The sequence below is a fragment of the Epithele typhae genome (assembly GCF_022376455.1).
Source record: "Epithele typhae strain CBS 203.58 chromosome Unknown BXZ73scaffold_5, whole genome shotgun sequence".
NCBI lineage: Eukaryota > Fungi > Basidiomycota > Agaricomycetes > Polyporales > Epitheliaceae > Epithele > Epithele typhae.
In genome coordinates this window covers 1,122,395-1,148,736 of record NW_025954196.1, presented here as the reverse complement: position 1 = coordinate 1,148,736, position 26,342 = coordinate 1,122,395, and the positions used below count along the sequence as shown (strand labels likewise).

At 61.6% G+C, this 26,342-nt stretch overlaps 9 protein-coding genes across 9 annotated transcripts; 5 read left to right on the top strand and 4 right to left on the bottom strand.

Moving 5' to 3' along the window:
- Positions 1 to 1,890: 1,890 nt before the first annotated feature.
- Positions 1,891 to 2,323, bottom strand: BXZ73DRAFT_97909 (heat shock protein 9/12-domain-containing protein; the record flags this gene model as incomplete). Its single annotated transcript, XM_048027530.1, has 4 exons — positions 1,891 to 1,950; positions 2,008 to 2,070; positions 2,123 to 2,209; positions 2,270 to 2,323. 4 exons carry the CDS (start codon positions 2,321 to 2,323, stop codon positions 1,891 to 1,893), a joined length of 264 nt encoding a protein of 87 aa, XP_047881757.1.
- Positions 2,324 to 3,673: 1,350 nt separating this feature from the next.
- BXZ73DRAFT_88052 (alpha/beta-hydrolase) lies at positions 3,674 to 4,823 on the top strand (the record flags this gene model as incomplete). The annotated part of the gene is made up of 4 exons (XM_048024816.1): positions 3,674 to 3,968; positions 4,027 to 4,427; positions 4,490 to 4,651; positions 4,719 to 4,823. 4 exons carry the CDS (start codon positions 3,674 to 3,676, stop codon positions 4,821 to 4,823), a joined length of 963 nt encoding a protein of 320 aa, XP_047881756.1.
- Positions 4,824 to 6,621: 1,798 nt separating this feature from the next.
- BXZ73DRAFT_40906 (acetylornithine aminotransferase) lies at positions 6,622 to 8,228 on the top strand (the record flags this gene model as incomplete). Its single annotated transcript, XM_048018665.1, has 5 exons — positions 6,622 to 6,802; positions 6,860 to 6,927; positions 6,983 to 7,240; positions 7,304 to 7,821; positions 7,892 to 8,228. The coding sequence occupies 5 exons, from the start codon at positions 6,622 to 6,624 to the stop codon at positions 8,226 to 8,228; spliced, it is 1,362 nt and encodes a 453-aa protein (XP_047881755.1).
- Positions 8,229 to 11,809: 3,581 nt separating this feature from the next.
- Positions 11,810 to 14,078, top strand: BXZ73DRAFT_88050 (uncharacterized protein; the record flags this gene model as incomplete). The annotated part of the gene is made up of 8 exons (XM_048024815.1): positions 11,810 to 12,061; positions 12,248 to 12,293; positions 12,352 to 12,458; positions 12,519 to 12,631; positions 12,691 to 12,942; positions 13,000 to 13,063; positions 13,119 to 13,755; positions 13,822 to 14,078. 8 exons carry the CDS (start codon positions 11,810 to 11,812, stop codon positions 14,076 to 14,078), a joined length of 1,728 nt encoding a protein of 575 aa, XP_047881754.1.
- An 857-nt stretch (positions 14,079 to 14,935) lies between these two features.
- On the top strand, positions 14,936 to 15,311 carry BXZ73DRAFT_41174 (heat shock protein 9/12-domain-containing protein; the record flags this gene model as incomplete). Its single annotated transcript, XM_048018722.1, has 3 exons — positions 14,936 to 14,989; positions 15,044 to 15,193; positions 15,255 to 15,311. 3 exons carry the CDS (start codon positions 14,936 to 14,938, stop codon positions 15,309 to 15,311), a joined length of 261 nt encoding a protein of 86 aa, XP_047881753.1.
- Positions 15,312 to 15,918: 607 nt separating this feature from the next.
- On the bottom strand, positions 15,919 to 16,617 carry BXZ73DRAFT_97904 (uncharacterized protein; the record flags this gene model as incomplete). Its single annotated transcript, XM_048027529.1, has 4 exons — positions 15,919 to 15,990; positions 16,063 to 16,262; positions 16,283 to 16,505; positions 16,606 to 16,617. The coding sequence occupies 4 exons, from the start codon at positions 16,615 to 16,617 to the stop codon at positions 15,919 to 15,921; spliced, it is 507 nt and encodes a 168-aa protein (XP_047881752.1).
- A 961-nt stretch (positions 16,618 to 17,578) lies between these two features.
- BXZ73DRAFT_41247 (Endonuclease/exonuclease/phosphatase) lies at positions 17,579 to 19,074 on the bottom strand (the record flags this gene model as incomplete). Its single annotated transcript, XM_048018740.1, has 3 exons — positions 17,579 to 18,542; positions 18,609 to 18,778; positions 18,844 to 19,074. 3 exons carry the CDS (start codon positions 19,072 to 19,074, stop codon positions 17,579 to 17,581), a joined length of 1,365 nt encoding a protein of 454 aa, XP_047881751.1.
- Positions 19,075 to 19,993: 919 nt separating this feature from the next.
- On the bottom strand, positions 19,994 to 21,568 carry BXZ73DRAFT_97902 (versatile peroxidase VPS1; the record flags this gene model as incomplete). Its single annotated transcript, XM_048027528.1, has 10 exons — positions 19,994 to 20,003; positions 20,061 to 20,128; positions 20,176 to 20,294; positions 20,350 to 20,563; positions 20,630 to 20,861; positions 20,920 to 21,040; positions 21,099 to 21,162; positions 21,233 to 21,278; positions 21,332 to 21,375; positions 21,449 to 21,568. 10 exons carry the CDS (start codon positions 21,566 to 21,568, stop codon positions 19,994 to 19,996), a joined length of 1,038 nt encoding a protein of 345 aa, XP_047881750.1.
- Positions 21,569 to 23,721: 2,153 nt separating this feature from the next.
- Positions 23,722 to 25,341, top strand: BXZ73DRAFT_97901 (uncharacterized protein; the record flags this gene model as incomplete). The annotated part of the gene is made up of 2 exons (XM_048027527.1): positions 23,722 to 25,248; positions 25,318 to 25,341. The coding sequence occupies 2 exons, from the start codon at positions 23,722 to 23,724 to the stop codon at positions 25,339 to 25,341; spliced, it is 1,551 nt and encodes a 516-aa protein (XP_047881749.1).
- Between the last annotated feature and the right edge of the window lie 1,001 nt (positions 25,342 to 26,342).

Below are 26,342 nucleotides of genomic sequence, written 5' to 3'. Positions count from 1 at the left end.
AGGGTCGAGGACGAGGGATCGAGGACGATGGGTCGAGTACGAAGGGTCGGGTACGAAGGATCGAGGGGGACGCTGAATCGGTTACGCTGGTTCGAGGACGATGGATCGGTTTACGCTGGTTCGAGTACGATGGGTCGGTTACGCTGAATCGGATACGATGGATCGGGGTTTACGCTGGATCGAGGAGAGACAGGGGCATAGAATCGAATAAACAAAATCAACGTGACGAGGATCGGGGACAGGGGATCAAGACGATGATGCGGGCGACCAGCTACAACCTCAAGAGAGCAAGCGAATCACGATGTCGAGCACGCCAATGACGGCCGGCTAAAGTAACCACAACATGCCGACAGGGGAGCACGGAGGCGAGAAGGGGGAACGAGAAAATGCGCGAGGGGAACGAGAATCGAAACGTACGAATGTCCCATGAAACCTAGTAAGAGAACGCCACAACGGGGCTCTCCGAACCACTCCGGGACGACGGGTACGATGGGCCGAGTGCCATGGCGAAGGCGGCGCGCTCCTTGAAGGGGATGAGCGGATGCGGGCAGTCCTGCTGGTAGTGGCCCTTGTTCTTGCAGTTGTAACAGGTGATCTCCGAGAGCGGGACTCGACCACGAGGAGTACCGGTGGGAGCAGGAGCAGGGGCGGTGGCAGCGGCACGAGCAGCGGGGACGAACGTGCGAGCAGTGGGGGTGAACGTGCGGGCGGCAGCAGCAACGGCGGAGGACGGCAAGGGTGAGGATGCCTCCGATGGGGCCTTGCGTGATTCCTCATTGACGAGGCGGATAATGACGTAGTCGAGGGTGAGAGACGCGGAGGGGGTCGAGTCGAGGGCGACGACAAGACTGTCGTACTCTTCGGGAAGGCCCTTCGTCAGGACGATGATGATGTCTTCATCCGGGACGTTCGCTCCGCTTGCGTTGAGATTGAATGCGGCTCTGCGGACGCTGGAGATCCACGTGTTCATGGCCTGGTCAGGCTGCTTCGACATGTTGAAGAACTCGCGGCGACGAGCGAGGCGGGTGCCGAATCCGTGAGCGCGATGGACAGCTTCGAGGCGAGTCCAGATGTCGGCCGAGGTCGTTGCACCTTGGACGTGGCCGATCTGCGAGGGGGAGAGCATGAGGTTAATCTCGGATCGAGCCTGCATGTCTTTCTTGTCCCAGGACTTGACGGCGACGTGCGCAGGGGCGAACGGAGGACGCGAGAGGGCACCGGACGCAACTTCGAAGACGCCTTGACGCGTGAGGTGAGCTTCCATGTAGAAGCGCCATTCGGGGTAGTTGTTGTCTTCGAGGCGGGAGAAGTGCGGGGCCATGGTGGAGATGGAGGGGCGATTCTTGCGATAGGAGGTGTGGGGGTCGAAGATCGGCGGGGAGAAAGCGGGATCGGAGGGTCGCGAACGGGTCGGAAGTCGAAAGGGTGATCGCGGGTCGGAGGGGGCTTCGGATCGTCGAGATCGGAGGGCGCGGACAACGAGTAGGCCGGGCGCGGGCGCGGAATGACCTCCGGGCAAGGGTACGCGTTTGTGTTAGAAGTCGGCGGCTCGGTCGGGGTCGGACGAGGAATAAGATGCAATCGATACGACGCGGTTGGTCCCTATGGGCACCGGGAGGCGAGTACAGACGGACGCGGGGGAGAACGAGGTGGTGGGGAAGGGCAAACGCGTGAGGCGAGTGCGGGACGAGGGGCGGCGGCTATCTACGGGATGACTAAGCGCTGGTACCGTACGACCGAGCTTGCTAAGTATGCGGGCAGATTCCAACAGCATGTTCTGTCGCCAGCAAGCGAGACTCGTCAATCCGGGAATCATGCATGCATTTCAAACGCGAAGAGCGGTACAAACAGTCGAGTTACAAGTACAAAGCGGGATCCTCTGCCACTCATCTACTGGTTGCGGTTGCCGCCCATACCCATGGCGTTCTTCGCCTTGCTGGTAAGGGACTCCTAATCATAGACAGATATGAGCATCGCGCAAAGGGAAGCACGTGGGTTTCAACGCACCTGGTTCTCGTTGGAGTTACCGCTGATGGTGTCAGAGGCCTGCTGGCCCATAGACTTCTCGCTCTGAAGTCGAGGTGAGCTCGAGCTAAAATCTAAGAGCATGACGAAGGCCTACCTCGGGCTGAACGGTCGATGCGATCGAATCGTAGGTGCCCTTGGCGGCGTCACCAAGCTGCTCGGTGTACGACTTCTGGCTGTCGGGCTAATGTCCAACGCATAGGGCATTAGGGGCAATGATCGAAGCTAGGGAGACGACGCTGACCTTCATAGCGGAGCCGGCCTTGTCGGTGAGAGACTGTCTGCCGGTGTCGGACATGATGAAGATGGCGAAGAAGAGATGAAGTGGGCGAGAGTGGTGAGAGGTGCCGGTGAGTGCTGGAGAGAGGATGGGAGTCCGGGGGCACTTATATACCCATCTTCAGGTGACCCCACTTGGTCATTTCGAGGGCGAGTGTGGACTGGCGGGCGTGCAAGAACGAAGCCTGCGCCTGCCTGATTGGGCGTGTGCAGGATGCTGACGTCGGCGGGAGGGGGCGATGACCGCGTCGCGAGCCGCAGTGACGCACCTCCGCCTCGCCTGGTCCGATCCGCTGCCCGCTTTCCTCGCCGGTCTCTCTCTCGCGGGCGGAGGACCGGAACGCCTCGGCCGAACGCTCGCTCGATGCTCGTCCACCTCATGAGGCACGAATTCTGATCCTGCAGGACCTCCTTGATCTGCGTTCGCATCCCCACGCTCTGACACTCATCGCCTTGCTTGGGGGCGCAGAGCTGCGCAGAGACGCGCGCCCATTGAAGGAGTCCAAACATGATGACCAGCGGCGAGCGCTGCTCTCATCCGCCCTTGATAGCTGGCTTGATATCCCGGTCCCGTTCCCACTCCCGCGTGCGCGCAGCAGCGTTCGTGCATTTCCCATCCGCATTTCTACCCGACTTTTGCTCACGAGGCCCGTCGGACGTCGCTTCTCAGATCGAGAGCGACCGGGTCGGGGTCGTCGGTCCCTTGCCTGGAAACGCTCTAGCAGTGGACGCACAGCCTTCCATCCTCAACCTTTTCGCGATTATTCCTGTTCAAAGCGTCGCCAAGAGCAGCGTTTGCTATATGTAGTCCATCAAAAACAGTTCAAGCGTATGTCGAAGTACGACCTACCACGCGCACTGCGTCTCTCCACCATACTTATCCCACTTGTTCTCTCGTGGTGAGTGCTGGCCGCACGCCGAGTGCCACACTGCCAGTCGATCCATCATGATGCATCCGCACGCCGACAGCTTTGACATCTCATCTCACCGGTCATCTCATCAACCTGTCCAGTGCCCAGGGTCGGCCGCTGACCCGGTGCTGTATGTAACGTGCGCCCTGCGGACCCGCGACCAATCTCTGATCGTTTCTCTCCTGTGCCGCCGACGCCCGCCCACCATGAGCAGAGCCGACGTCCCGATGGTACATATACCCCCGCCCACCGTCCTGCCCTCCCGAGTCGCCTGCGACGCCCTCGTCCCCTGCCCTACTTCCCGTTCTCTTCGCCCCTGCCGGACCCTGGTGGTTCTCTGCCTTTTCCTTCGCCTCCCCATCTCCCATTTCCTTCCGGTTCAACTTCAGCTGTAGCACATTCCCCAACCTTCCTCGTTTCACGACCTTTTCCCGCTCACCCTCCTTTCGCGCGCCTCGATGCCTCGCCTCTTCCAGTCATTCCTCTCCCTCGCCGCCCTCGCCGCCCTCGCGCGCGCGGCGCCCGCCCCGCTCTTCGGCATCAACTTCAGCTCCGGCGACGAGAGCGACGACGCGACCGCCCCGTTCTCCCAGGACGACATCGTGAGCACCCTCACCCGGCCCGCCGAGTTCGCGCGCGCCGTCTACTGCTCGACCGGCATCGCGGACCTCTCCTGCGGCGGCCCGTGCGACGCCCTCGGCGCGAACGTCAAGATCCTCGCGAACGGCGGCGACGGCGCCTCGACGCCCTTCTGTGCGTGTTCCCGCTCCTCCTGTCTTCTTCTCGCGCTGACGCTCGTTCCCGCGCGCAGTCCTCGTCGCGTCGGACTCGGACGCGCAGACGATCTTCGTCGCGCACCAGGGCACCGAGGCGAAGCAGGTGCTCTCGGTCGCGAACGACGTCAAGTTCGTGCAGAAGGACGCGAACGCGACGCTCTTCCCGCAGGCCTCCGCCGACGTGCAGCTCCACGACGGCTTCCAGGAGGCGCAGGGCCGCACCGCGGACGCCGTGCTCGCCGCCGTCACCCAGGCGCTCGCCGACACCGGCTTCAAGAGCGTGATGGTCACCGGGCACTCGCTCGGCGCCGCGATCGCGACGCTCGACGCCGCGATGCTCAAGATGGCCGTGCCGGACGACGTCGCGGTCGACTCGGTCGTGTTCGGGCTGCCGCGCGTCGGGAACCAGGCGTGGGCGGACCTCTTCGACTCGCTGGTGAGTGTCGCGCGCGCGTCGCGCAGGGGGTGCCGGCGACTGACTCTCCGCTCCGCGCGCAGTTCCCCACCTTCGCGCACGTCACGAACCAGAACGACCCGGTCCCGAACGTGCCGCCCCACGCGCTCGCGTTCCAGCACCCGTCCGGGGAGCTGCACATCACCGCCGTCGACGCGGCCTCGGGCGACGCGACGGTGGTCGAGTGCCCGGGCCAGGAGAACGAGGTGCGTTCTCGCGCCGCCGCAGTCTTCGTTTCGCTCGCTGACGTCCCGCGCGCGCGTGCGCACACAGAACTGCTCCGCGGGCAACTCGCTCCTCGACACCTCCATCCCGAACCACCTCGGCCCGTACTTCTCCGGCATCTCCTTCGGCGGGAAGCAGTGCCCGAAGAACTGAGCGTTGTACAGCGCGCGAGACGACTCCTCGTCCACACACATACCCCTTTTCGCCCGTTGGTTCCTTGGGCTATTTATGCCGGCTGCCGGTTCTAAACACGTTCGAGGTGCGCGTGCATCTGGGATGGCAGCAGTGGCCGTCGGTCGGTTGACGGCGGTCCGTGTATTGTTATACTGTGCATAGCTCTGTACGCGTATCTGTCCGCAGGGAATTATTACTTTGGGCTTGAGGGACGAAACAATCTTGCGTGGCGAGTACTCGGAAACGTCGTGTGGAGCAGCCGATGATGCTAGTACCTCAGCATATGATATGCAGGGTCTCGACACCCCAGGTCATATGTAGGTCCAAGGTGGGTCCTGACGCGCAGTCCCGACGATCTCAAGTGTGAATCGTGCGCGGCCCTGCATGCCGCGCGCTCTCCAGTGAACAGGCGACCGCGCGCAGAGGCTGTATCTTAATCGTTAAGCCTTCAAGGCCCCAAAGGGTCCGTTCGGCAACCCATGGCCTCCTCGGACCGCGGCCCTCGCGTGTGCCTCGATCGTCCGTGCTTAAAACCCGACTCCCGAGCGGACCACACCCCCGCCTCGGCTACGCACCGCCCATCCCGTCCTCCCGCCGCGTCCGTGTGGCGGGCTCGCCAAATGTGAGTCCCTTGTGGGTCACGCGACGGACCCGTCGCGGAATGTTCGCACAGGGAAGACGCGTACGGGGAAGGATGTCATTGCGCGCAGCTGACTGGTGGTTCGTGGTTCGTGAGCGGTGCGCCCGAGGAGCCGGTCGCGGGGGCAGATCTGGGTTGGGAGCAGGCCCGGGGGGCAGGCGGCGGGCGGGGTATGAGCTCGAGCGGGGCGATTCTGGAGGGTTTCGGGCGACCGCGCCGCGTCCGGGGGGCGTCCGGGAGGGCGACGGAAGGGCGGGCTCAACGTTTCTCGCGCGGCGGACTCAAATGGGAGAGATACAGACTGAGATACGACACATAGGGCGCCGGTGCAGTACTTATTGGATCGGCCTCCCACTCTTCCGCGCACCACCACAACCACCACCACCACCACCACCTCTGCCTGGTCTCGCTGCACTCTCTGGCTTTCCCTCTTTGCACACCACCCCTCCGTCGATGCTCTCGTCCAGCCGCGCAAGTCTTGGATCTAGAGGTCTCACGACGTGAGTGAATTTGCCGCCTCTGCATTTCGTCTCGCAGTTTCTGTGCATACCACCTCGAAGAGATTGGAGTCGTGGCACGGACAGGGCGGACGTGGGACGGAGGGAGGGAGCGCGGGAGGACAGGGACGGTGGCAGCCCGATACGAGCGTCCTCAAAGACGTCATCGGCTCGCCCCACCATGCGCGTCAGTTGGCGCTGTATGCGCTGTCTGCGTTGACCGCCCCCGTGTCCTCGACCATTTTTCTGTCTTTCCTCTCAACTCCGATGAGGTCTAGGGACGAGAGGACTTGCCACAGCGGATCTCGATGCGTTCCGGAGTACCCGAGGCGGTGGCGCGCACGACCCGTGGGCGAGCCCGAGCCCCGTCCGGACTCGTTTCGTCGGAGCTTCGGCCATTGAGAACCTACGTCTCATCCGACGAGGTTCCTGCATGATGACGAGTTTCTGTCGTGCGCTTTCGGAATACCACTGCCTCGAGGCCACCTCTTAATTCACTCCTTCCGGTCTTTGACACAGCCCGCGGCACTTGCTGTCCACCGCCGCACGCACACGCACTGCGCTCGAGGCAAGCCGAGGTATCCCGTCGGGCTCAAGTAGCCACCCTTCAGGCTCCTCGCGCGGCCACCAAATCCGCAACATGGCGTCCGCCTCGAGCTCGCAGCAAGCGTCGTTGGTCCAATTCGGCCAGAAGCACGTCACCCATGGTCTCGGGCGCGTTGTTGAGGGGGTGATAACCAAGGGAGAGGGGTCGTACGTGTACTTCATGGACGGCCGGAAGATGCTCGACTTCACCACTGGCATCGGTGTCACTGGGCTTGGTATGTTTCTGTTTTGATGCGTGGGTCCGTCCGGCGGTCGCCCATCGCTTGCTACAGGGCACTGCCATCCGAAAGTCAGCGCGGCTGCGGCCGCGCAATGCGTCGATGGGATCGTGCATGTCCAGGTACGCAGACGCCGTGCCTTTTTTCGTGTGTGAACCGGGGCTGACAGAGGATTAGTGCAGCATCGCGTTTCACGAGCCGTATCTGCAGCTCATCGAACGCCTTATCCCCATGATGCCCGACCCGTCGTTGGACTCGTTCTTCTTCTGGAACTCGGGCTCGGAGGCCGTCGAGGCGGCGATTAAACTCGCGCGGACGGCGACCAAGAGGCAGAACATCATCAGCATGCAAGGCGCGTACCACGGGCGCACCTTCGGTGCGATGGCCGTCACGAAGAGCAAGACGATCTACAGCCAGGGCTTCCACCCGCTCATGGTGCGAGCGCTCGCCATCTTTCTCAGTCCACGCAGTTCATGTTCCCGTCTCTCATCTTGACAGCCCGGAGTGTTCACATGCCCCTACCCGTACTGGCACCAGCTCGGCGTTCCCGCCGACACCCCCACCGAGAAGCTCACAGAGACGTGCCTGAACCAGCTCAACCTCCTCTTCGCCCAGGCCTCCGCGCCCGCGGACACCGCCGCGATCATCATCGAGCCGCTCCTCGGCGAGGGCGGGTACGTGCCCGCGCCGGCCGGGTTCCTGCAGGGCCTCCGCGCGGTGTGCGACGCGCACGGGATCCTGCTCATCGTCGACGAGGTCCAGTCCGGGTTCGGGCGCACGGGCACGAACTACTTCATCGAGCAGGCGGGCGTGCGCCCGGACATCCTGCTGAGCGCCAAGGGCCTCGCGAACGGCTTCCCGCTCAGCGCGGTCGTCAGCCGGAAGGAGCTCACGGACGTGCTCAGCCCGGGCTCGATGGGGGGCACGTACGCTGGCAACGCGGTCGCGTGCGCGGCGGCGGTCGCGGTGGTGGACGCGATGAAGGAGGAGAAGGTGCTCGAGAACGTCGCGGAGCGGTACGTCTGCCCCCTTGCGCTGCGTTTTGAAGAAGTGAACGAGACTGAGCGCTGCCGTGTGGTCCCACAGGTCGGCGGAGCTGTTCGCGGCGCTGAACGCGGTGCGTGCGGACGCGGCGCTCGGACGGACGGTGCTCGACGTGCGCGGGGCGGGGCTCATGGTCGCGGTCGAGTTCGCGTCGCCGACGGGGACGGGCGCGCACGACGCGATGCGCGTCGCGAGCGCGCCGGCGAAGATGGCGAGCCGGGTGGCGAAGAAGTGCGTGGAGAAGGGGATGCTGCTGCTGACGACGAGCGTGTACGAGGTCGTGCGGTTCATCCCGCCGCTCAACGTCTCGCAGGAGGACATGGCGAAGGGCTGCGCGATCTTCCGCGAGGCGGTCGAGGAGGTCGTGCGCGAGGGGTGACGTGTGATGGTCCTGGAATGTCGACGGACGCATGGGCGGTGGTCGTTGCGTGGTCGCTGTTGGTTTTCTCAGCGGACATGGCGAGGTGCTAGCAGTGTACCGGATGTGCAAAATATGAGAGAAGTGCAAAATCGTGATCGTGCCCGTCCCTCCTGTACAATAAACATTGGAAAAACCAGAATACTCTTTCAATATACATTGACGAAAATGCGCCGAATTTCAGAGGGAGGTGTTGGAATCTGCTCGCATACTTAGCAAGCTCGGTCGTACGGTACCAGCGCTTAGTCGTCGCGTAGATAGCCGCCGACCCTCGTCCCGCACTGGCGCTCTGGCTCGTCACTGGGTAGACTACACATATGCATGCTGCGAAGAAGTGGATATGAGGCCGCCGACAGCGCAGTAGCCCACAGTTTATAATGATTGATATCATATACATGGATCCGGATACAATTAGCTCGTGCTGTAGTGCAACTACGCTGGATGCTGGACCTTTTGGTCGGGCGCCAGACTGGGATCACAGCAGCATGGGTTGCCTATGCCACTGAGTGGTGGGACTGCTTGCTGGGTTTCGCATTTGGCAGTAGTTCTGCTACACAGTGGTGTTGGGCAAAACATGAGGGATACCTACAGGGTGGATCGGACGGTGTCGGCGAGCACTGGACCGGTCGGTCTAAGTAGGATTCCTCGGCGCTTCTAGTGGTGTTGCGGCACTGCTGGAGGGGCTGAAGTCACCAACCTCCTCCTCCTCCTCCTCACGCGTTTGCCCTTCCCCGCCACCTCGTTCTCCCCCGCGTCCGTCTGTACTCGCCTCACGGTGCCCATAGGGACCAACCGCGTCGTATTGATTGCCTTTCAAGCCCCCTTGTCCGACCTCGACTGAGTCGCCGACTTCTAACAGGAGGGTATGAGAAAGCGTCAAGGTCGACTCTAGAGAAAGTGTGCACTTCTGCCCGCCTCAAAACCGGTGCGGATGCGCGCGTTCGTCCACATCATGGGCGATCCTCGTGATACATACCCCCGAATGTAACTGTACGCTCCCGATGTCGACGCCCAGAGGTTACAGCGTCCACAGCGTCCATACGTTCTGGACTATCCGCCATGATATCAGCGCTCGGTCGCGGCTCAAGGCGCGCGTAATACAGGGCGATTCGTCATTGCCGGCGTGACGTTTCGTGACAATGGCCTTTGCACCTCTCGCTCTCCTGTGATTAGATCTCCTCTGTTCGCTCTGAAAAAAATGGACAGGGTACCTTCCGTGATTTCAAAACTATGTATCAAATTCGGGAGCGGGACGGACAAGAGACAGCTTCTGCAAAATAAGTTTTGCACATCCAGTAAACTGCTAGTATGTAACAAGCTGCGCGCCGTGCTGTGAACATAGGATTGAATACTTGAACAACACTACTTCTTTCGGGAGTGCTTCACGGTCGTTCTCGTGGCGTGGTGTGTTGAACATGCGAGAAAGCGAACGGCGAGCTCGGCGGAAGAAGAATATTTGGCGGTGGGACTAGTTTGCGATGGCCGACCGGCCGGCCGGCACGGCACCCTCGGCAAGGCAGCTTCGGCACGAGATGGCGCCCATCCGACTGTGGACGGAGGACATCATGCGCGCAGGTCGAATCGCGAACGCTTTCTCGGGCTCACCGGCACCTGGCCAATTGTGCGCGTCCGTCTCACCAGGTTTGAAACGGCGTGCGAACCCGCGGGTGGGAGAGGCGGAGCTTCGAGTCCCGCGCGCGCCGGCCGTCGACGCCTCGCGAGATGCAGGCGTGCCGTCGCCCGGCTTCCTCTGCCGTCCCCTGCCCCGTCCCTCCATCCCAACCCAGGACCCCCGAAAGCGCCTATAGTAGGCCCGCCGGGAGTCCGGACGGCGCTTAGCGGTTTTGGGCCCCGAGGGTGGGTCAAAGTCCGGACATGGGCAATAGGCGCTGAAAATAGGCCTGCCGGGAGTCCGGACATGACACGAGAGAGGGTCGGACGGCCCGCCGAAAGTCCGGACATGATGGGAGGTAGAGGCCGGCGCCTATCGCCAGAACTTATACGATGTTTATGCGCTTCAAGCATGTTGATGGCTGTTAATAGGCCTTGTAGCAGTGATGCACTACATTATCATTGGCGAGTGTCGCTGTGGTGCGCCTCGCACGGCGTCTCTTGATGCGAATGAAAAATGAAGGATGTATGTAATGGTATCGTAGAGTTAGATCCATCAGGTAATTACAGTATGTGAGCGTCGTCTCGTTTGCAAACACGGGACAATGCAGTATACGACTGTCCGTGGCCAAAGACAGGGTCGATAAGGTCGATACCTAAGGTGTCTAACGTGAGACCTTAACAGCCATTGAAAGTGGATGCGGGAACCGCGCGCGCGAGCAGTGCGTCCCCCGCCGGCGTGGGCTCGAACGCGCGAAGGCGACGCACACGCGGCGGACCGCGCGCGGGATGGCGAGCGCGTGCAGCGCACACGCAGTCTCCCCCGCTATGCTCTCCAGGTCCGGCTACACCCTCTCCCCCTCTCGCGCGAGCTCGCGCCCTGCACCTGCGTGTGGTGCCGCAGAGGTAGAGCGGGCGCGCACCGCGGAAGGCGAGGCGGCGGGGAGCGGGAAAGGTCGCGGTCAGCGTGCGGGAACTCGATGCGGGGTGTGCGCACGCGCGGAAAGGGCGCGGCGGGCGCGCGCTAGCCGCACACGAGCACCTCGAGCGGGAGAAGCGCGGAGAGGCGTCGGGGGATTCTTGCCACCTGCGCGAGGGGAGGAGGATGAGGAACAGCGCTGGGGCACCATCCTCTTCCTCCTCCTCCCTGGTGCGCCCGCACCGTTCACCTCCTCCTCCTTGCGTCCCGCTCGACGGGGTGAGCGACGCCCCCGCCGCGCCCTTATAATACACAGCTGCACAGTTTATTGCATAGAGAGTCGTCGCTCGACGGCTCTTCTCTAAGCGCCGGTAAACGTAGGGGATGAACTTGGCTGAAATACTGCATCCAGCATTCATATTACACTACTGTGGCTTCTATATGTGTCTCTACGACGTATTTGTGGTATGAAACCATGTTCCGGAGCCCCAGGAGGCCCCAGGGAGGCCTTGGTGAGGCCCGCCGAAAGTCCGGACATGGAGGGCCTCCAGACGCCCGAGGACCGCCGGAGTCCGGACATGACGTCATCCAAAGTCCGGACACGGCCGTCTGGAAAATGTGGGCGTCTAGCGGCGGGCCTACTATAGGCGCTTTCGGGGGTCCTCCCAACCCTTGTCCCATCCCTCGCCCGTCCCCGGCAGCCTGCCGCAGCCCTCCGCCGCCGACTCCGAGTCCCTGGCCTCCCGCGCTGTCCCAGGGAGTACATGTACCGCACGCTCCCCGGACGCTGATCGCGCCCCTCCTCCTCTTTCTTCCCCGCCTCTCCTCCGAGCCACCGCCGACCCCGCCCCTCGCCTCTTCGACCGCGCGGAACCGCAAGAGCGGGGACGGACACGCCCCACGCCCAAGTAGCGAGGCCTGCCGTCCATTCATTCCGCACGCCCCTGCGCCCCCAGTCTTCAACCCTTCGCAAGCCCTCCACCCGGCCGCACGCAGCCACCCACGGTCTCCCATGATGATCATATCCCCTCCGCCGCCCGCCCGTCTCGCCCTCGCCCTCCTCCCCTTCCTGCTCGCGGCGGCACCGACCCCCGCGCACGCATACATCCCGGCCCAGGCCACGAACGACACCGCGCTCGCCCAGGCCCAGGGCCTCAACACCTCCGACGTCTCCCTGCTCACGCTCCAGTGGGCCGGTGGCGAGGCGACGAGCGAGACGGTCTCCTACTCTCTCGTGGGCGCGGACAGCCAGGGGCTGGCGCAGGTGCGTGCTCTCCTTTTGTCTCTTTCTCCTTTGATCTCTGCCCATGCGACGGGGATGGGATGGTGATCTCGAAGGGAAGACGTTTCATGGGCAGCGGGACGAATAAGGCGGGGTGCAGAGGGCGATCGCGGGTCGCTCCGGCTTTTGCTGGGATTCGCCGCAGGCTGGTACTGACACTGTCTGCAGGGAGCCCTCGTCCATTTCTCCGAGGACAACCTGAACAATGACACAAGTGAGTGCTCTGCTCGTCCTCCGCGGCGCCCCGCTTGACTGTGTCCCACTCCCGGCAGCGTCTACCCCTTGGATCGCGCTCATCTCGTGCGACAAGAACTCGACGCACTCGGACCCAGACGAGGACATCTTCACGCTTGCTAAGGAAAGAGGGGCGATTGCTGCAGTATGTAGTGCTCATGCGCACCCCTCCCTCCGCGCTCACCCGCTCGTCCGTGCACCCCAGCTCCTCTACACCGTCAATGCATCGAGCTGCCTGATCAATCCGTACTACTCCAATCCGGCCAACTTCGACCAGGTCATGGACGTCTACATGACGCAGTCTCTCAAGAACTCCGTGTACGCCCGCTTACGCCCGTCCTCCTGCTCCGCTTGCTCACCGCCGTCCGTGCTTACAGGCGGGTGGAAAGCGTTTTTAACAAAACGAACTCCACTGCACCGAGGGGTTACTATTTTAGTGCTTCCGTCTTGAACGATTCCAGTGCCGCCGTCACCAGTGCTATCAATGGCGGCCCCGTGAACAGCACAGGACTCATCTTCGCGACGCTCTCGGCGTGGAACGTCTCGGACAGCCCGTCGACGACCAACAGCACCCCTGCGGACCCAGGTTCTAATCGGCCTGGTGGTGCCCAGAGCACCAGCCTAGCCATGTACGTCCTGTCACCCACGCCCAGACTGCGGTGCACTCATCCGTCATGCGTCCCCAGGATCATCCTGTATGCCATCACGGGCTGCGTCTCCGCGCTCTTCTGCGTCGTCATTGTCTCCGGGGTGCGTCTCCCCCGTCCTTCCGCCTTCTCACCTCCGTGCCAATCCCATTTAACAGGCGATCCGCGCGATCCGCCATCCCGAGCGCTACGGGCCGCGCTCAGGTGACGCATTTGGCCCCGACGGCACCCTGGGCCCGCAGTCGCGCGCCGGCGGCCTCACTCGCGCGATCCTCGACACGTTCCCCGTCGTCAAGTTCGGCGGCTCGAACGCGAGTGCTTCGGGTGGGCCGGCGGCGGCCCCCGCCGCGCGCACGAAGGACATCGAGAGCACGGACGAGAGCGACGGCTCGCACGCCGCGGTCGAGCTCCGAGATCTGGAGGAGGACCGGAAGAGCATGGACACGATCGCGTCGGAGCGGCGAGCCGCGCCGCCGTCGCGCACGGAGTCGGCCCCGGTCGCGAGCACGAGCACGAGCACGAGCCCGCGGGCCAGCTCGTCGACGGACCCGGACCCGCACGCGGAGCCGCGCGCGCCGGTGCGCCGTCCGCAGAAGGACGCGGGGGGCGGCGAGAAGGAAAAGGACGTGGTGCCGGACGCGATCGGGCACGAGACGTGCCCGATCTGCATCGTCGACTTCGAGGAGGGCGACGACCTCCGCGTGCTCCCGTGCGAGGGCCACCACCGCTTCCACCCGGCGTGCGTCGACCAGTGGCTGCTCGAGCTCTCGAGCAGCTGTCCCATCTGCCGACAAGGTGCGTCTCCGCCTCTACCACTCTCGCGCCCGCTCCCCGCTCACCCCGCGTCCGCGCGCCCGGCAGACTTCCAGGCGCTGCAGACGATGATGACCGCGACGGACGCGACCGCGGACGCGGAGCTCGAGCCGCCTCCCGCGCTCGGCGCGGCGGCGACGCCGCACCGCCCGCTCTCCTCCGCCGCCGCGCGCTTCTCGCGCTACCTGCGCGTCGCGCGCCATCGCCGCCGCGCGGGCGAGGGCGAGGGCATGAGCGCGGCCGCTGGGCCCGACCCGACGAATCCGTATGCGCCGCTCGCGCCGCGGACGACGCTGCAGATGTAGTCTCGGAGTTTCGATTCCCGGCACGAGTCCCGCTATCGGTGTCGCTCTGTGTTTTATTACGACTTGCTCGCCGTTCGCATCTTGATGGTATTACGCCAGAGACTTGGTTTTCAGCCCGCCTGCTCCCGGACGGTCGCGACGGTTGGGTGGTCCGCGAGCCCGGACTGTGGGCGCGGCGTGTATGTTACGGTCTGTGCTTTCCACGCCGGCTTTTTTACGATATTGTAATGCCTAACTCGACCTCTCCGAGTGCACCTGAGGTCTTGACGTTCGCAGTTCCGGCCGGTCCTGATCCGTTCAAGCTTTCAGCGAGCGGTCAACGACCTGAGAAGGACAGTCCCATTCCTCGTGTGGGTGAGGCTGTGTGGGAGGAGAGCAGGACGCGTTCCGTTTCGAGCAGGACGCATTCCTCCTCCACCGCCGCCGCGTTCGAGGCCAGCTTCTCGCGCACACGGACGTCGCTGCGTGTGGCATGTACACGTACAACCCGCCACGCTCGAACGTGGTCACCTGGCCACAGCGGCGGGTGCACAATATTGCTCGCGCGCGCGCTGCAGCTCGCAACACTACGCCGGTGACGTCACATCGCGCCTCCACGCCGCGCCCGCACGATGACGCGCTCCCGCGGGCGATCGCTCGTCATCCGGGCTCGAGAGGCGGCGGGCGCGCGCGTCATGCGCCCCACGACGCGTCGGCGGCGGCCGTCGTCCGTCCTGCGCAGTGCGGGCGCGGGGGTATATAACCAGGCGCGAGTGCAGCACAGAGACTCACCCACCCGCAGATATTCGCACTCGCACTCCTCCAGCCTCTCTACACGACTCACCAGCACTTCTACCCACCCACCTACTCTAAACACCATGTCCGACACCGGCCGTCAATCGCTCACCGACAAGGCCACCGCCGCGCTCAAGGTGCGTCCCCCTCTCCGTCCCGCCGTTCGCGACGCTAACCCCGCGCTCGTGCAGCCCGACTCTGAGAAGTCGACGACGGAGCACATCGGCGACAAGTTCCGCGGGAACGTCGACTCGGCGCAGTCCACGATGCAGCCCCAGAACGACAAGTCGACGACGCAGCGCATGGGCGACGCCGTCAGCGGCAACCAGAACGAGACCCAGGTGGGTGCCGCGCACCACGGGCGTGGTGAGTGGGGCGCTGACACATCGACGCTTTTCGTAGCCGTCGTTGACGCAGAAGGCCAAGGACGCGTTGGGCTTCGGGGGCAGCAACAACTAGTGGACGGCGTGAACTTTGCGGAGGGATGTTTGGTCGATTTGTATGATTGATGAATCGGGAGGATGATCTATATTCGCACTGTACGATCATAAGTGTTCCTTGGAGTCATTAGTGGCCAATGCTCGAATTTGCTTCACACGCTTGGAATTGCACATGATAGTCTCACACAACCTCATCCGATGTTCTCGGCCCTCCGTAAGTTCGCTTCATAACGTTGGTTTGCATACATGTTTTATTCCCGTTTAACGCCGTTGATGCCTGAGCCCTGTGATAGGCGGTATATGCAGTTGATCTATTCGTCATGCGGGGTCTGGCGCATACGGGGAGGAAGAGAAGGTGGCCCTCCATGACGTCATAACAATTGGTTCGTAGCAGCGTCGCGACATTCCGCAATACTAAGATGCCTCTGGACACACTCGTTCCGTCTAAAACCAAATAAATCATTATCGTATTGAGCCACACTTGGAAGTGCGCTTGCTCGTCGCGTCCGCGGGCAGTTCAGTTGACAAATCGACGTAATTCACGATATTAACCCTTGTGCATAAATTCATGTACGGCGTCACAACTCTTGGACGCGATCCCTTTGCCTCAAGTCCCATTATCCTCCCTACAGAAGAACATGGAACACCGTCCCAACGCCCACCAACGCCCGAACGTCCAAACCCGTCGCGCCATTTGTCTGCGCGTGCCAACCCAAGAAACGTCAGCCCGCCGTGTGCCCGCGAGGTCGAACGCACGGCACGGCACGCACCTGGACCTGGACCGCCTTGGCCGCCTCGGTGTTCACCGCAGTGGAGACGGTGCTCGTGGCCGACCCGGACGCGCCCTGGCTGAGGAGGACCGCCTGGGTGCAGGTCGCGACGCCGTCGACGATCGTGCAGTCGTCCTCGACGAGCGCCCCGTTGACGTTCGCCTTGAGGTGCGCGTCCTTCGGGCCGAGGGCGAGCGTCCCTGCGTGTGCGTATACATACTAGTGTGAGTGCCGGGCACGCCCTGATGCGGAGCCGGGGGAGACGATGCGCACCGGCGGTGAACCCTGCGGTCGCGGTGCCCGTTGCGGTGAACGCGCCGCTTGAGGTGGCCGACTGCGAGCGCCCAGACGGTGTGGCCGGAGCCGTCGGTGCTCAGCTCCTTGGCAGTGATTGGGACCTTCGCGTCGGCGTAGCCGGGGATGTAGAGAGATATGGGACGCCGCTGTGGGTTCGGAGGTGAGCAGGGCTAGGAGGGACGGAAAAGGGAGAGACGTACTGGTCTGAGCGGCCAGCGAGAGGAACAGGGCGAGGGGGGCGAATACGGCGGCGTACATGATAGAGTAATCGCGGGGGGTGAAAGAAATAGCTAACAAAAAGGTGGTGTGGTGCTCTCAGAGCGAAGAAGAGAGAAATAACGAATGAGCGAGTGAGAAGTGGAGTAAGGATGGGGACACTCGAACCACTGGTTTTTATACGTGAATCCGGTCGCGTACGGCGCCAGCAGGAGAATACCCTCTTGGAGGAGGGTGTGAATAGTGCGGTACTGCATCCCCACAACCTGGTTGCGGACGCAAAACGCAGCAACACTGTGGCAGGTTATACGGCACAGCGCGAGCATGACCGCAGATCCGAGTGGGTGAGGTTCACGAAAAGTTACGCAACCGTTGACGTCGGGAGCAAGAATCTGCGGAGGGCGCGAAAGGATCTGTGATGCGGGTTCGTCGATGAGTGGCCTGCATATAGCGCCCACACTTCGGCGGAGGTCCGAGGTTGTCATAGGGTCAATCTGGGGGTCGGCGAGTTGGCTAGGTAAAGAGCACTGCGACAGCGGCACGCATTTCTAGCGCCCGGGGATTCCGAAGCCGGATTTCGCGCGATGTTCGAACCCCACACAGCTCTCTTTTCGCTGACCACACGGGCTACACCTAGTCGGAAACAGTTCACGCCACTGATCATGCACATGTCGGAGAACGGCAGATATTTTGCATCCGTTGGTCCTCGAATGTTTTGCGGAAAACGCCCCAGCGGCAGTGTGCGCGGCACCTGGCCGGCCGCCCTCCACCCCTCTAGCCTCACGCCCACAGACTCTCAGTCACAACCCTCTGCTTATGTGGTTGCCCGACATCAGTTCTCTGCGCATCGAGAGGTAAGCATCCAAAGTTCGGTATAAAGCCTTGCAAGTACGAACAGAAACCCCATGTTCTAGTAAGTACATCCGGGGTATACACCGCCTTCGTCTCCTCCACACTACACCACACCACGCCCCGCATGGAACTCCTCCCAGATTCCGAGCGCTCACTGCGGTGCGTACACGAACGCAAGCTGGTCCATCTCGTCCCCGTCCTGGCCGAGGAAGCCGACGATCTGCCAGCCGCTCGGGGCCGCGAAGCTCGTGCAGTCGTCCGTCCGCGTGCCCGCCTCGAGCGTCCGGCCCACGTTCGTCGTCGCCCGGATCCAAAAGTTGCGCGTCTGCCCGCTCTTCTCGCCCTGGCAGAGCTCCGCCCCGAGCCAGACCTCGCCCGCGCCGAGCGCGAGGCTCGCCGCGTCCCCGCCCGTCCCCCCGTGCGCGAACACCGTCCCGTCCGCGAGCGTGAGGCCGACGGCGTCGAGCCGGCTCGCGCCCCGGAAGGAGAGCAGCGTCGGCTTCGGCTTCGCGCGCAGGCCCGCGAGCGTCGGCACGTCGCTGAACCAGTCCCCGTGCGGGCCGCCCCAGAAGGCGGACTGGCGCAGCGCGCCGCCCGCCGCCCAGGCGAAGTCCACGTTCACCGGGTTGTGGTCCGAGAGCACGCTCCCGTTGCTCTGCAGGAAGCGGGCGCTCGCGTACGTCCAGCCGGCGGCGGAGAGCTCCACGAGCGCGCTCCCGCGGTAGAACACCTTGTCGACCGTCTCGCACGCGTTCGTCGTCGACGGGTTGTCGCACACGGTCTCGACGGTCGGGACCACCCCGCCCCGCTCGAGCTCGACCCACGCGTCGGTCAGGCCCGGGCCGGCCGCGTTCTCGCTCGCGAGCAGCGCGCGGATCGCCGTGTCCGCGACGCGGGTGTACCGGCTGTTGGTGTCCCCGAAGACGAGCACCGCGTTGCCGGTGCTCGACGCCGCGATGCGCGCCGCGACTTGGTTCACGTTGCTGTTCCGCGCGACCTCGTCCCCGTCCTCGGTGCCCGCGTCGGTGTGCAGGTTGTACATGTCGATGTAGGTCGAGGTCGAGTTCGAGGTCGCGATGGCGACCCGCATGAACGTGTACCCTTTCGGCGTGAGGCTGGGTGAAGGCAGGCCCACTTGTGAGTCTGTACTGGCACTTGCCGTTCTAGCTGTCGACGCTCACCAATCGTTCTCAGACGCGTCTGAGCACGTGTCCCACTTGACGCGGTCAAAGGAGACCCAGTCGAAATTGGAGAGCGTGTTTAAGCCGGACCCGATAGGGACACCGCCCGACGTTGCGGTGCGGTACGGATGGTCGTCCGTCGCGTAGATATACGCATGGTAGTTGAAGTCCTGGCCCGAAATGTGAGCATTCCTTTCATTCAACCCAGTGCCGGGGGAAACGACCGGAAACTCACCTCCTGAACGTGGATGACGTCGTAGTCGTACTCGGCGAACCTGGACCCAATGATCCCGGCGTTGGTGGTCTTGTCGCCGGGGACTTCGTTGCCGTTCAGGATCTCTGGCAGGCCGGCGACGTTCATCGCAAGGATGTTGAATTCGCCCGATGTGGTGGCAGACAGAGCCCCCTGGAGCACGAGGAGACTAGCGGTGAGGGCGGCATTGACTCTGCGACAGGGTTGGAACATGTCGAGCAACGGCGAGTGCGGGGAGCGAGGTCGACGGGGGAATAACGACGGCCTGATCGGATGCGCGGCGCACTAAACAACCGCGACGAGCAACTACCTCGGAGTTTTGTACCTCCGGGGTGACCCTGCCCACGTTCATCCGTCCCACGGGTCATGGTTACGATGACCTTTTAAGCAGTGCCTTGGAAGCTAAGAAGCTTCCGTGCATCAGCAAACCTGCATGGTGCGTGCCAAGAATCCCAGGGCTTGCACGAGGATCCGGGCCGGGACATTAGGACTTTATTCGAATGGCTTACTTGTTGACTGGTGAAATGGAGCCTGAACCTCATTGTAACTAACTGGAGTCGAATCTCCGCCGAGCGCGTAGGGTGGTGGCGAGCGGGGGAGTGCCAGAAGGTGACGCACGGTCCAGCCTCAGGTACCGTAGTTGGGGTCGACCCCGTCGTAGACTTCGTTGGTGCTCCAGTCGGAGGAGCGACACCAATCTTCACGCGTTTGTCGAGGATTACTACACCAGCAGCCGGAGCGGGTGCCGATGACGAAGGGCTCGACGGCATGGGCGGCACGCGCAACACCCAGTAGTCGATCCCGGCGTTGACGATATCCAGCTTTGCATCGTTAACCCATACCATCGAACGAAACATGGTAGTGGATAAACCGCAAACTCAGCGTACGCAGCAACAGGTAGAAGGGATAACGCACCTTACACTGCACGAACTCGCAAATGTCGGCGTACGGTCCTGGTTACGAAGCAAACGAGGGTGATTATAAAATCGTACGATGTGCAGGGTAGATAGATTTATAGCTATGGAGACCAAATAAAAAAAGATGGAGAGCGGTATCGGAAGATACGTGAAACCCAGTACATGCTGTACTACCAGGGAATCCAAGAGCGACAGAGGAAACGGAATCGATGCGATCACTTGGGGCTGCACAATGCAAGGTTAGCACTCATCTGGCGGGCGCGCATGACCGACGTTACTCACACCGAAGCGATCATCAGAGCCGGGCCGGGCATCGTCTCCAGCTTGGGGAACGGCGTCGGGCACGAGCACTCGACGTCGCTCAGCGTCTTGCCCGGGGCAGCACCGCCGGCGGGACCATGACCTGGGGGTGCGGGATCACCTCCGAGCAGTCCGTGAGCAGGCTCTCGTCCTGCCCGACCAGCGAGAGCTTGTGCATCGCCGTCGTAAAGTTGTGGATCATCACCGAGTGGTCGACTATTAGGGAGAGGGCGTCAGCAGTGCGAGACGAGGGGAGGGACGCGGTACATACCGATCATAGCCTGCCAGTAGCACGCGGTGCGCGGGTCGCGCGCGAGGAGGCCATCGGACGCGAGCCGGATCTCACCCACGAGCGGCGTCGGCGCCTCGCCCTTGCCACACTTGCCGGACTTGTCCGGGCACGACACGCCCTTGAGCAGCGTCTCGACGAAGAACTGGCGGTCGAACGTGCTCGGCGTCGAGTCGAGCGGGTGGGCCTTGAAGTCCTGCGTGCGCACGCCCCGTATGCATAGTCAGTAATGTGCGTCGAGACGGAGCGCGCGCGGACGTACGGAGTTGATGCCATCCTGGGCGGCGACGGTGTGCGAGGCGAGGAGGGCGACGAGCTCCTTGGGCGAGAACCCGGCGTCGTGCATCCGCGCGAGCATCATGTCCACGGAGTCCTCCGGCTTGGGCACGAGCCCGAGGGCGGCAGGGATGGTTTCGTTGGACCGGCCTGCAAAGAAACGGAGGCGTGGTCCGCCAGCGCAGTTGTTCACCCCGACGGCGCCGAGGAACTGGATGCTGTTGAGGGTGGAGTGAGCGGGCGCAGGTCAAAAAGAGGGAGGGAGGAGGGTCGCACATATCGGCGTAGGAGACGTTATACTTCCACGCGAACGGGCGCTGCAGATCCATGATGTCGTCGGTGCCGCCGTTCGCGGGGTCCATGAGCTCGATGTCCGTGAACTTCATGATCGATCCGTCTGCATGACCGTGTTACTTTCGTTGTGCGCATGCATCCACCGCAAATCAAGTACGCACCGGCACCTCCTCCCGCCTTGGACCCTTGCGAGTGCGAGTAGCCGATCGCGTCGTGGAAGGTGAGCTACATGCCAAACAATGGGACCAACCTGTTCTCAGCGCATTGCCTAGGTACGCTGGTGAGGGTTACTCACCCGGAGCGATTCGTGGGCTTCTTCGCCACACATGCCGCCATCGAACCTGAGAGAGCGGTGTCAGAGATGTAAGCGAGAGCGGGCGCACGAGATACTCACAGGTTGGCCTGGACGTCGTCAAGCATCTCGTACCACACACAGCACTGGGAAGCGGTCAGTCTCATACAGTGGCAGTGACGAGCGTGTGTGGCTTGCCTGCGCATTTTTGGGAACTACCCCGTTCTTGCACTTGGTCTGCTCCGTGCCGTAGCCACGCGGAAAGCGGGTGAGCGCCGCAGTGGCGATGGTGACGAGGGGTGCGAGGACAACGAGAGACTTGAGAGTAGAGGAAGGCATTTCTGAAAGCGAATGTAGAGCGTGCAGGGTACGCGGTGTGGAGTAAGGGTTCGAAGAGAGAGCAGGAGGCAAAGAGCGTAGGAGAGTGCAGGTGCTGAGGATCTGGGGGTGTTTAAGCGAGCCTTTATACCCCGCAGAGAGAATATGTGGCAGACACAACGATTGAAACGTCAGCCGTATGAGCTGACGTTGTTTGTTCGAGGCTGAAGACATGTTGGGGTGCCCTCCACCTGCGCGGCACGGTGGTCCCTCGGTGAAAAGCTGTTTGATCAGACGCTCACTGAGCAGAGGAACGCAACGAGCCCCAATACTCCATATGTTCTACAAGCCGTTCCATTGTGTTGCACTTGTTCGAGAACGAAGGACCGACGGCTAGCAGCATCGGATGTCCAGGAAAGGAAGCAACGTTTGACACTTCCGATAGTGAACCAGGCTGGGCTGTGTTCGAACCCACAGGCTGACCTCTTCCGCCATGTGTTCTACTTGTATCAATAACATTACGATACGAGTTCGACAGCAACGCACCTACCTTGAGATTTTTATACCACAACTTGAGAGTGCATAACATGTACTGTTAGATCTGAAAAGCGAAGGGCCACCATAGGCTCGTGAGTCGTGGGCCAGACACGGACGCAGTCGGCGTCAAGGAGTAGTGTTTGGGGGTGTCTAAAAACGACGTTATATCTTGTACTAGTGGTATGACGTCTTGGCGTGTGGCATTTATGGAAGGAGAGGGCCGTGCTGGATCCATAGAGAGAGCAGAAGCAGCAGAACGAACGTACCAGGCGAAGGCGAAAGCACCAGTGGCGACGCCATCGAGCACCGCAACCCCCTCCTCCACGACCGCACCGTCCAACGGTTTCATGTCTTTGGCATGAGGAGACAGTTTCGTGCGTCTCTTGCCTTCATTGAGGCGATAGGGTCAAGGCAGTAGCGACAAGGCAATCCTCCACAATAGTGGCCGAAAAGAGCGACGGCGAGAGCTTGTTAGAAGAGGGATGAGACCATAAATCGTCGTGACGTGGAGGCCATAGGTAATTTCCGCGATGGAATCGAAGGGCTTGTGACGGAAGAGCAGAGAAGAGTATGCTGGAGGATGGACTTGGAAATTGGGGCGGTGGCAGCAGGATTTATCCGTCAATGCTTGAGTATAGAGTCGCGGCGGTTAAGACCACCTCTGACATGTCGATGGTGCGCAGTCGGTATGTAGGAGTCGCGAGGAGGGAGGAAAACAGGCTTGAGATCTTGAGATGTGGCAGCGGCCTGATTGGCGCTCCGCTGAGAATCTGGAGCACGCCGCGAAGTTCGGCGCTTGCCATCAGCTCTCTCTTGAACGACACAGAACGTCGGCTGCGCATCAACGTGGTATAACAGGAACGTATGTTGTTCATTGCTATACCCTGGATCCAAGTTAACTCTTACACGGCGGTGACAGACAGTCGCATATCATTGCATCCACTACTGATGCCCTCCACGCCGTCTTTCGTCAAGACTCAACTCGAATTGAACTCGAAATCAGCTAATGCATTGTGCTGGATAGGGCGTATCGGTGGATGCCCCAGATGACGCGGCGGATGATGTGGGTCTCAATATCGTCCCCATGACTGCGCGCTGTCCAGACACTGGCACGCGCCTCGCCGCAGAGGCACCAACACACATCAGTCATATCATAGGAGGTGCCGTCCTGCTAGGCACGATGTCTGTCTTGCTCAGCAGGTGAGCCTTCGATCGGTGCTCTGCCCTAACTTTGCCCGTAAGTGCTTTCCGACTCCCGCCGTCGTGCAGTAGCAGTAGATAAGATAAGATGAAGAAAGAGACGCTGCCATAAGAAAAAACGTGGAAGGCTATTTGGGATGATCGGGATCAGACCAAAAAATCTCCGGGAGTGTATGGCATGCCCAAATGATCCTGTGAGTGCGCGAGAGGACGAGTTACACCTATGCCAAGTCAGTTTCCCCTACGCCAGCCTTCTAACGAAGATGCCAAGTAGCCATACGAGGGACTGCGCTGCTTGGCCTAGGGGAGACTACTACGCGCTGCTGCGGTCAGTGCTGCAGCCTGCAAGTTCGAACGCGTGGTCTCAACTTCTCATGCCTCTTGTCTTGTCCCGCCCATCACAGGCTGCCTTCCCTCCTCAGCATCCTACACCAGCTATGTCCAATCCACCCATACCCGCAGATGCTCCATTCGACCAGCCCTCGGCGGACATCGTCCTCCGCAGCGCAGACCACGTCGACTTCCGCGCCCACCGCGTCATTCTCGCTCAGGCATCCCCCTTCTTCGCCGACATGTTCTCCCTCCCCCAGACATCCCCACCAGACGCATCTGCACTGCCGGTTGTCGACATGTCTGAGGACAGCAAGACGCTCCGTCGGCTCCTCCTCCTCTGCTACCCAGTCGATAAGCAGGAGCTCGACTCGGTCGCCGACATCGCCCCTGTCCTCGCGGCGGCGCGCAAGTTCGACATGGAGTGGCCGATCAGGCTCCTCGCGCGCGACCTGGATGCATCTCTGTCCCGCTCACCACTCCACGCGTGGGCATGCGCATGTCGGAGTGGGCTCGAGGACGTCGCGCGCCGGGCCGCAGAGGAGATCAAGCGTCGCGTGTCCTCAAAAGCCGCCGAGACGGAGGACCCGGACCCGGATTCGTGCATCGCGCTGCTCCCTACGCTGCGCGCTGCTCTGGAAGAGGAAGGGCTGACGGACGTTCTCCAGGGAGTCAGCGGTGGCGCTTACTTCCGCCTGCGCGAGTACGTCCGCGAAGCATCGCCGCTCTTCTCAATCGGCCCTGGGTCGATCTCGGCTGTGGCTGATGAGCCGCCGCCGGAGAGGATTCGTCCCGGATTCCTTCCACCTTACCCTCCTCCCGACGCCACGATCTTGTGCTCGGACGGCGTGCTCGTCGAGGCCCACGAAGTTATAATTGCGCTCCGTCTCCCTGGAATCTCCATCGCGACCCCCGGGCAGGGCACCTACACCCTCGATGCCCCCTCGACTGCGCTCGTCGACATCCTCACGCTCTGCTACCGCGGCAAGAGCAACGCACCCGCCCACGGGACCGACATTGACGGCCTCGCGTGCGTGCTAGCCGTGTGCGAAAAGAGCCCGATGGACGCGCAGATGTTCAACGCTCCTCGGAAGCTATGGGACAAGTGTGTCCAGACCGACCCTTTCCGAGCGTACCTCGCGGCAGCGAAGCGCGGCCTTGGGGAAGAGGATGTCCGAGTTGCGGCACGCAAGACCCTAGCAATCACTCTCCTTGGATTGTACACAGAACAGTTGGAGGATGCCGAAGCGATGGTGTACGAGCGACTCCTGAAGTATCATCATGACGCCTCTATTGCCGTCGTTGGTGTCCTCGCGCAAGAGGGCGATAATTGGAGCCACAAGCTGTTGGGTCGTTTTCGTATCCATGACAATTTCCCAGAAACAGCGCTCCCCATGACCCCTGCACGGCTTATAAAGGACGCCACGCGCAAGTTGTCCGTAGGACGGTATGCCCCAGCATCGTCATTGGAAGTTATGGGCATCGGCGTATCAACACCCATCGAGGCGGCACTGCAGGAGTGGAGATCATCGTGTCCAAGCGAAACCCCTAAGAAGTACTCCAACATGATTCGAGATGTGTTGTGGGATATGGACAGCACACTGCGACGTGGAATCCGCGGTGTGTTGGATGTGGTGAGCGACCTCTGCGTAGGATACTGTCCGACTCGGAGAGCAAAGCTAACAGGTCTCCATTTCATTCAGGCGCGGCTCGCGCTGCAGACATAATTAAACTTGCTCTTATTAGAGGTTTTGAAGAAGTTCGGAGGATTTTCACCGGTGCTTGTGCGGGATCGGGAAGTGTGATGAATCGCCCAACGAGATTGTTGGATTGTACTATGTTCCGTCCGCCGTAGCGGTCGTGCAGTACAATTTGGAAAGCTACCAGGCTTGAAATGCTTCACCGTGGCATCTTTTGTTGAGGTTCATTATTGAGAGCCGAGGAAAAACTCGAGCACTTACTTTCCACGTCAACTCAATAGACCATTTCAACGACCAGCTCTTTACTCATGCCATGAAACGCCTCCCGGTTCAACGCCGCATGGCTCGCACCGCCTCCCTGCCTCCTTCACTCCCATATTCCTTCGCCCCCAAACGCGCGCTATCTACGTCGTCCATACACGGCGACAGCCAGCTCTCTGGGGGTTGGGCGTAGACAACGCACTGGAGGACCTGCACTGGCAGTCACCAGTGGGCGTCGGAGCTCCGAGAATTTGGGATAGACGCTCTCTGATGGGTTCTAGATAAGATAAGAGGAAGAAAGTAACGATCATAGATTGTCATAAGAAAAACATAGAAGGACATTCGAGACCAAGTGCAATCTATGTGCTCGAATGGTCTGGTCACACATGTACCAAGTATCTACTACTTACTGGATTCACCGAGGTCCCTCTCATCGCCTAGTGCCGCCTGGCGATGGCTAGGACTGCCATCCACGCATAACGAGCGCCATTGTTAGTAATAGGCGCGGGACATTCAGAATCAGACGGACCGCGTGATTGTCATGGGCTGGCCATGGCCATGGGCTACATTCCACATTGCTCATTCTCGCCGCACCCATGTGCATGAGCGCCCATGACAGGGTCCATGCTGTACACGATTCTACGGCTCCTGTCTACAATAGTATTTAGTCACCAGCTGCGCACTGTACAGTAGAACACAGCTGCATTTCTCGTTTTCGCCCTTCCATCACAGTGATCTCAACGACCACACGTGACTGGCACAGGCTG